This window comes from Artemia franciscana, chromosome 17, assembly GCF_032884065.1.
Source record: "Artemia franciscana chromosome 17, ASM3288406v1, whole genome shotgun sequence".
Classification (NCBI taxonomy): Eukaryota; Metazoa; Arthropoda; class Branchiopoda; order Anostraca; family Artemiidae; genus Artemia; species Artemia franciscana.
This window is the reverse complement of record NC_088879.1, coordinates 27400725-27410336: the sequence shown is the minus strand read 5'-3', so window position 1 is coordinate 27410336 and position 9612 is coordinate 27400725. Positions and strand designations below refer to the sequence as shown.

Sequence of the window (9612 nt, the reverse complement as noted above, 5' to 3'; positions counted from 1 at the left end):
GTGGAGCAATCTTACCATTTTGTTTTAGATCTTTTAATTCAATTTTATTAGCAAACTGATCAGTATGATCTTTGGTTATAGTTGCATATGTAGTTTTGTCGTTTATATGTGCATAAATTATTGTGTCGTAACCTGTCGTATTACCAAATACGACATACGGTTGTCGTATGTCGACAACCAAAGAATTACTTTTATCTGCTTTAATCAAACAGTTCGTGGTAACGAACTGTAGTAAGGAGCGACCCGGCTCAATAGTAATTGAACAAATTTTGATACCAATAGTTACATCAAAAGAATTGCATTTTAATGCTGATTTTAAATATATAAGTTTAATCAAGTTTAGTCTTACCCATCAAAAGTTACGAGCCTGAGAAAATTTGCGCAAATAAAGCCATAGCTTTTTGAAAGATTATGTTTTTTTTAGTTTTTCCGTTTTCTATTTAAGAATTAATTTGTTGGATTCTCATTTGAATTCTCTGGTTGCAAAAGGTGGTCTGAGTGTTGGTTATGTTGAACAAACTTGCATAAATTTGCTCAACTTGAAATAGATGTTTATGATGGTTTCTCGTATTTTAATACTGATTTGAAATATACAAGTTTCATCAAGTTTGGTCTTACCAATCAAAAAGTTACAAACCTGAGAAAATTTGTCTTATTTTAGAAAATAGACCCCTAAACACCCCTAAGAAGTCATAGAATCCTAAAAAACACACCATCAGATTCAGCGTATAAAAGAACCATACAGTAGAAGTTTCAAGCTCTTATCTATAAAAATGTGGAATTTTGTATTTTTTGCCGCAAGACAGATCACAGATGGGTGTTTATATGTTTGTTTGTTTTATCCCAGGGGCGATTGTATCGACCAAGTGGTCCAAGAATTTCGCGAGAGGGCTAATTCCAACGAAAATTAAAAGTTAAAATGCCCTTTTAAAGAAACCAAAAAATTGGAGAGAGCCTAGGCCCCCTCCCACGCTCATTTTTTTCTCAAAGTCGTGAGATCAAAATTCTGAGATAGCAATTTTATTCAGCATAGTCGAAAAACCTAATACCTATGTCTTTCAGGACGACTTACTCCCCCACAGTCCCCGGGGGAGGGGCTGCAAGTTACAAACTTTGACCAGTGTTTACATACAGTAATGGTTATTGGGAAGTGTACAGACATTTTCAGGGAGATAATTTTTGGTTGGTGGGAGGGTTTGAGGGGAGGGGGTTATGTGGGGGAACATTCCATGGAGGACTTTGTCATGGGGGAAGATTTTCTAGTATATTTTTAAAAAACACTGAAAAAATAAATATGAAAAAGTTTTTTCAACTGAAAGTAAGGAGCAGCATTAAAACTTAAAACAAACAGAAATTATTTCACATATGAGTGGTTCACCTCCTCTAATGCCTCGCTCTTTAAGCTAAAGTATGTTTAGTAATTTCAACTATTTAGTCTACAGCCTTTGTGTTTCAGGGGTCATTCTTAAGGATTCGGGACACAATTTAAGCTTTAGTGTAAAGAGCGAGGTATTGACGAGGGGGCGAACCCCCTCATATACATAACAAAAACATATGGATATAGAACTTCGTTACGTAAGTTAATTCGTAAGTTAAGTATATTTTTACTAATAAAACCGCTCGTAAAAAATCAGAAGTTCTAGTTGCGTTTTTAAGTTACCAAAACATTGAACTGTAACTAGGCCTCCTCCCCCGCTTCTTTTATTCTCAAAGTCGTCCGATCGAAACTAGGAGAAAACCATTTAGCCAAAAAAAAGTTAATATGCAAATTTCGTTTTAATTATTCAGGTGCGGAGAGCCAAAATCAAAACACGTATATTTTCAAAAACGCTCAGAAATTAAATAAAAAAAAACACGTTTTTTTTTAACTGAAAGGAAGGAGCGACATTAAAACTTAAAACGAACAGAAATTACTCTGTATATAAAAGAGGCTGTTCCCTCCTCAACGCCCCACTCTTTATGCGAAAGTCTTTTACTGTTTTGAAGAGTAGAGTTGAGGGAAAGAGTCAAACTTAAGCGTAAAGAGCGGGCCGTTGAGGAGGGAACAGCCCCTTTCATATACGGAGTAATTTTGTTGCGAGAGCAACACTTCGGTATTGTCGTGCTTTTTTTCCTAGCACTCCGATTTCAGCTTATTCCTAGAAAGTGGTAAGGGTATAGCCTCTGCGGTTTTTACGGAAAGTGTGGACCTTAGGCTGGATTGATGAATATGACTTCACATTTTGGAAAGCTTCGTAGAACTCTTGCCTGGGGCCAAAAAGATGGTTTTGCTTGTCCTTGAGCCAGAGCCTATAGAGTGGGAAGTGAAGTGGTGTTTTATAGCCTATGTCAGAGAGAACTATCTGAAGTTATTCAGTCAAGCTTTCGTCTCGTCAAATCATGTTTCTGCTTTCGAGTGAAAAGCTCCGTTCTAACAGGCAAGCAGGCATGCACCAGTTTCAAATTGAAGATGGACTAAAATCTGGAAGTGTCAAATTTTTTGCGGCAGTTACCCGGCCCTATAGCCAATATATCTTCTTTGAGTGATAAATAGAAAAAGTTACAGAAACAAAAAGTGGCATTTTTCCACGGGCCCGAAAGTGCTACAATCTATTGTTTCTACCCATTCCTGTTCGTGATTTCAGCTGAGTTTATCATTCGGTTTTTTGCACTTGGGATTGCAGTAGAGAAATGGTATCTGATGTTCCTCTTAAACTTTAAAAATTATCTCATTGCTAAAGAAATTGGAGTTTATTTTTTTCTCCTTTTTAAGTGATGACGTTAGAAACTTGGCCTACGACAAAAAAAGTCAACTTTTGAACTAATACAGATAGATTTTTTTTTTATGGCAGTCGGTAGCTCTTGATGAGCTGATCAAAGTATATGTCATCCATTTTTTGGTAGAAAAATTCTTTCGTGAGATGTACCAGTTTGATTAAAGGGGCTGACAACTTCAGTAGTAAGGTACACACTGAAACCAAAAATAGGCCGATACCAATTATGAAACATATAGGGGAATTTCGAGCAACAGTTGGCTGTTAGCTCATAATCATCTTCGGCAATGGGGGTTTGTAACTTTTGCTAGTTGGTGTACCTATTATTTGTTTCCAGTGTATTTGATGGTAAGACAAATTTGGTTCAAGTGGTAAGACAGGTAGGAGACTTGTTTATTTCGAGATCCTTGCAGATTAACAATTTCAGGGTTTAATCGAAGCGAGGAAACAAACCAAAGTGTTATTCTCGCAACACTTTGCTCGGCAAAGTCGAACATACGATGCCGCAACACCTCACGTTGCTCATGCAACATTATGGTATCAGAATAGTTTGAAAAGCAGCTCTACACGCGTTTATTAGCAAAAACTTGGTACTACAGAATTTCCGCCCGTCAAGACATCAGTCCAATTTGTTTTGGTTACCCTGTCACACTTAGAGAATGTAAATAATAACCTTTTATTTATTGGAATTGGATTATAAATTCAGAAATTCACTTTTTGTTTAGGTTCAGATTTTTTATTTGTTTTTATTTGAGCCCATAGTCAACATTTAATATTTATTGGTAATTCAATTAGTGCCTTCAGATAAAATCATAATTTACCTAGTCATTATCTTCAAGACATTTTCATATTTTATTAAGCCTAATATCTGTTTCTTTTAACTTTAATATCGGTTTTGTTTTTATTATAACTGGAGTTAAAGGGGGCATCTTCCCAATTAATATATCTAAAACTTTTGTTCGTTTTAAGTTGAATATCAGATTAATTTTTTGTTCATTATAAGTTTATTATTGGTGTCATTATTTATTAAGTCTAATATCTGTTTCTTTTAACTTATAACCCATTGTTCAGGATAATTTCTGTCAATGTTTTTTCCTCTGCTCAAGACATTGCTTCGCTATTTACTTTTGTTGAAAAAAAAACTTTTTTTTATTTGATCTATTTTTATTTCATTTAATAGCAATATCACTACTCCTCTAATTTGTGGATCTTTTTCTATCCCGTCGGTTTCTTCATTTCGGTGGCTGGGAATTAATGTTAGTAAAACTCTAAAATCCTTACGGACTCTCACTGTTGCTGATTGCAAGAAGAAAATCCAATTAAGTTACTCTAAAATTGTTGCTAACCGAGGTAGATACAATAGAAAGTCTCTTGCTAAATTATACTCGGTTTTTACAGATCATTCAGTTTTGTTTCTTTCTGGTATTTACCCTATTTTTCATAAAAAAAAATATCAGTTCAATTCGTTCTTATTATTTCCGGTTTTCCCGTTTTCTATTGTATCTGCCTCCATGGTATAGGAATAGGAGCCTCATATCTATTTATAGTTTCCGGGATATTGGGTCGAAGCTCACAGAGCTTGCTGGCAAAATACTCCAGTCTACTTATAAGTATCTGCCCGCCCACGGAGGCCTTACTCGTTTGCTTTAGTTTCTTGTTTTTTCTGTTTTGTGTAGTGTTTGTTTTGTTTCTTTTATTGATACTCCGCTTTGATTTTTTGTAGTGGATCAAAAATAAATTATTATTATTATTATTATTTTACACAAGAGCTAATGGCAGGAAGAAATTCTCAACTTACTAAACGCTCATAATGCATATAAAAGAGTAAAAGAGTTACTCAAGCGAGTAAAGAGTAAGTATATATAAAGAGTTTTCCGCAGATAGTAAGCGAAGATTATAGTTTTCAAACCTGATATTATTGTTTCAGCATACCTTTTTGTTGAGAGACAAAATATAAGACCCTTGACAAAAATAACACGATTAGGGTGATAAAGTAAGCTCCCCTCTTGTATTTCAGATAGTCATTACAAAAAAACCTTCATTTCAGATATAACTTTATTCAAAATTTATCTCACGCAAATCTTAATACCAATAACAGATAAAATAAGAGAGTTGAAAAATGAGACAAGTATTTCTAGCAGTAAATAAATTGGGGATATTGAAAACAGTGCTCAGAATAAAAAAAAACTGATTCCAATTCCTGATTGGAATTGTCACTGAGAAAACTCAGTGACGGTGAGCACTAGAATCAGAAAAAAAGAAAATGCTAAAGAAAGTAAGCTATAAGCTAATACAAATCAAAAGAATTGAAACAGACAAAAAGAACTGTAAATAAGGTAGAAAAAAGCTTATAAATGTTACATAGATTTTTTGCATTTCAAAAACCGTAATGACAAAAATTCGTTAAACATTAATAATTAAAGAGCAAAACATTTAAATATACTTAAATAATATAGAGATAAAGAAATCCTGAAAAAAATTACTACATAGAAACAAACAAATATTGCTTGTGTTTATACCATTATCTGTCTTCCATCTTTTACCATTATCTTTATCTTTATACCATTATGTTTCTTCTGCATCCATTGGCTTTCTGTTTTACATACTTTTCAAATTCAATGACAACCAAAGCCTTTCCTTTATTTCATGAAAAAATCTGGTTCTTTTCTTTATTCTAAGCTTTTATTCTTTTCTTAATATAATGATTATACTTTTCTTTTATTCTTTTCTTAATATAATGATTATACTAAAGTTTGCGGTTTACTTACTTTTATAGGTAGCTAAGTTTCATGTTACGAATACCTATTGAACTTTTAGATACCCAGATTAAACACCCATTTACACTTAATCTTGAGAAGAAAGTAATATCCTATTTGAGTTGTTTAAGATAATACAAAAATTTAGATTATTTTGTAGCACTTGAGTCCTTACAAACTCTTGTATTTTCTTTTTTTGTCTCTTTCTATTTATCGTTCACCGAAGATTTACTTGGTTTCTGATTCCTGTTTTTATCAAATGTACTAAAGGCATAAATTATTCGAAAACTGTCCAAAATCTTGTTGGAAAGTTATTAAATATATTTTTTTTTTAATATCAACAGGTTTTTCCATAAGCTTAGAAATAATTAAATAGAAAAAAAAACAAAAGAAAATTACAAGAAGAGTTGAGCAGCGCTGTACTGAAATTATCCTCTTTGTACAAATCAGTAACTTAAAGCTTAAAGCAACTTAAACCCTACTGCATGCAATTTATATGATACCATAAAACCCTTACAACAATCTTATGTTACTAAAACATTACTTCATATCAAAGTGGCTATTATTCCTTGACTTTAATGGACTGAACTTTGAACACAATTAAAGTACTTGCTACTCAGCAGAACTCACATTAGGAGTACGAATTCTAAGTGGCTGAAACGCATCGATTAAACTTTTTATGTCTACATTACTCAAGTAACTCTGTATTTTTTTCACCGCATTCCTGTGGTAGACCAGTAGCTTTGTTAAAGAGGAAATAGAAATTGTTAATACATTGGTCAAGTAACTCTTTTCTCTCCATTACCTCACTGAATTGGTTTTTTATCATGCCGGTGTACATAGGAAATTTTGATTCTGATTTTAATACTGATTTTAAAACTTGTAGTATATTTTCATTCCTCATATATATTACTAATGAACTTGGAGTTCTAACTAAAAAATCATAAAATGATAATTTATTATGAATAATCTTCTCACGCTTCATGTTTTCTATTTCGCGTTTAAAGTCATTGTCGGCACTAAATAAATTCATGTCAAGAATTCCTGACTTGAGAAATTGTTCAATACAGGATAAATTCTGATAATTTATATACATATTTGCTTCAAACAATTTTAGTACGTGGAGAACAAGAAGTTTAACAATTGGACTCAATGGGGAGGATTCGCACTGCAATTGCTCCACATTGACATTCCTTAAAGCATTATGAAGTGCTGTTCTTCCCTCCTCATCTGCTGGGTGAATATTAGCACCGAATTCCGAAAGAGTTTGCGTGGCATTTACATTGGCCCCCCAATTCAGAAGCATTTTACAAAGTTCTACATTACAAATTGAAACAGCATTGTGAAGAGCAGTGGTTCCATTCTTTTTCTGAGCATTTACATCAGCTCCTTTACTCAAAAGAAGTTCACAAATTTCCAGCGCTATTTTCCGGAAAGACGGTATTTTCCAATACCGTTCCGCTTTTCTGTATTTCCATAGTATATTTCCATACACTATATCGCTTTTCTCAATTTCTAGTAGATTAGTTGCAATATGCAGCGCAGTGGATCCACAATTTAGTTTAGCATTTATATTTGCTCCTTTTTCTAAAAGTATTATGCAAAGTTCTTTGTTCCAAGATGAAGTAGCATTATGAAGAGCAGTGGTTCCATCCTTTTTCTGAGCATTTACATTAGCTCTTTTACTCAAAAGAAGTTTGCAAATTTCCTGCCCTAATGCGATCTCTATCTTGCGACGTTTCATATATGGAAGACTAGTTGCGATGTGCAGCGCAGTGGATCCACACTCTAATTTAGTATTGATATCTGCTCCTTTGTTCAAAATCATTTTGATAACTTTTACATTTCCCCTGAAAACAGAAGCGAGGAAAGGTGAACCATTTTTGTTCTTTGTTACTAGATTAACATTTGGATTGTCCATGTATAAAGGTGAAGAGCCCATTTTTCATTAAAGACTGAGAATAGGTATTCTAAAAAAAAAATAAATGTCAATAAAAAAAAAATCAAACCAACAGCCAAATAAAAGAGAAGTGATAGAGGTTCTATCTAGTACTATAGCTAGTTGCAAATTGTCTTTCGAATAAGGCAGCCCAAAAAGAATTGAATATCCCCCACGTCCTTTCTAGTCTTTCTTTATCACTGCAGAATTTAAGCTCTAGATAAACATCCCCGTTGTTAAGCATTGCTATTTTAGTATTCTTGTAGCAAAAATATTGACTGAAGTTTACCAGTTCCAGTAACTGACTTAAAGTAACTAACTACATTTGAATTAGATGTTGTTTCCTCTCAAATGAATTTTGTTAGCTATTTTCAGGAGAATAGAAAATGACTATTTTTTTCTTATGAAAGCAAATTAGGTTGGCTCAAGCACATTCATATTACACATTAAAACATAATAAATAAATAAATAATAAACATTATTTATCCCTTAAACTCTCCTATCAAGGTAAAAAGCAGAGTGTTTTTTTTTAGTTGATAGGGCATTAAAACCAACAACACAAAAATACATAGACGAGGAATTCATTTCAATTGAAGCTATTTACGTTGAAATAGGTATGCCGAATAAAATTGTCTCTTAAATAATAAAAAAAGAAAAAAACTAAGAAGCCCAATTGTTATTGAAAAGAATGAATGAATGAGAGTAGTTACAGAAATGATCGATAGATTTCATGATAAATGGTGTCAGTCGAGTAGTTATTAATGGAGGTTTTGTTTAGAGGTTTAAATTAACAAATGTTTAAAAATTACCCAGGGAAGGAATTGACGCTATGGCCTTAAGAGTAGAATTCCAACACAGTATCCACTCCGCCATTGACACTTTTAAAATCCCTATTTTAAAATAGTTTATGTTATACTTAAATATAATCCTGGTTGCAGCGATATCTAGCAATCTAGCCCTTTGTCACGTCCCTTAGTAAAAACTATATTTCCGGGTTGCAGTGATAGCTAGCAACCTAGTAAGAGACGATCACGCCCCATAGTAAAAATGAAAGTCCATAACACCTAAAAAATAGATTCAGATAAAAAAAAAACGTAGTACACTATTAGAACTGCCTTGTCCAAAACCCCTATCCCTTAGCATGAACAACAAGGAAAACATTTTGGCTTGAAAATCAAGAATAGTGGCTGAAACCACAATATTCTTCATATACGACATCTTTTTGCTTTTCTTTCTTTTTCTCCACCGCTAGCTTGGCACTGGAACATTGTAGAGAGGTGTTTAATAGCAGATTTTAAAGATAATTGCTACATCTAGAGACTTTTGTAATTAAAAACGGAATATTTTTTTAAGTAGTCATTTTTGATTAGCAAAAACTCTATTTTTCTATAGCCCTGAAGTAGTTAGGGTTATTAACATCATATTTCATACAAAAACGAAAAGTGTTTTTACCATTATAAAAACATGTAGATATATTTATGTAAAATGCAGTAATTCTTTTAGGGTTTTAACAAAAAATTTGATTTGTCAACTGAAACTAGATTAATTCCTGAAAATTTTATATAAAATAATTTCATTTAGCTGCAAACTGCAAAAGTACTTATGGTGTCTAAGCAATAATTTCAATTTTTTAATTCAAACCAGAAAAAAAATTAAATTAGTTTTGTTTTTTTGTTAGGTTCTAACTACTTAACACATACACAAAAAAATCTCATTTGTCAACTGAAACTGGAATAAACCGGAAAATCATAAATAAAATAAGTTTAATTAACTGCAAACTGCAGAAATATTTATGCTGTTTGAGCAATAATTTCAATCTCTGAATTCAAACCAGAAAAATACTTGAAAATTTTAAAATTAGGTTGGTTTTTCTTTCACTTCAAGTGACTCGTTAATTCATTTTATGGGGTGAAAATATAGTAATTTTTATTTTAAAGAACAAACGCTTGCTCACAGGAACTGAAATAATAATTAATTGTAGTCTGGGTTGCAGCATATACATACACATACTCACACATACTCGGTAGGTTGCTAGCTACTGCTGCAGCCCGGATCTTTTCAACATTTACAGTTCTAGCCATAAATTCCCGCGACGAGTAGTAAGAACCTAACAAAACAAAAGTAATTTCAAAATTTTCAGTTATTTTTCTAGTTTGAATTAAAA

The 9612-nt window shown here is 32.6% G+C and overlaps 1 protein-coding gene across 1 annotated transcript in view; it reads right to left on the bottom strand.

Annotated features, from left to right (window-relative positions):
• Positions 1-4769: 4769 nt before the first annotated feature.
• The window catches only part of LOC136037522 (putative ankyrin repeat protein RF_0381), a 74641-nt gene continuing 69798 nt past the window's right edge, over positions 4770-9612 (bottom strand). Inside the window, exon 6 of the mRNA XM_065720243.1 lies at positions 4770-7453. Coding sequence (XP_065576315.1) covers positions 6198-7453 — 1256 coding nt within the window. The 3' untranslated portion in view covers positions 4770-6197. The remainder of the gene's footprint in view (positions 7454-9612) is intronic.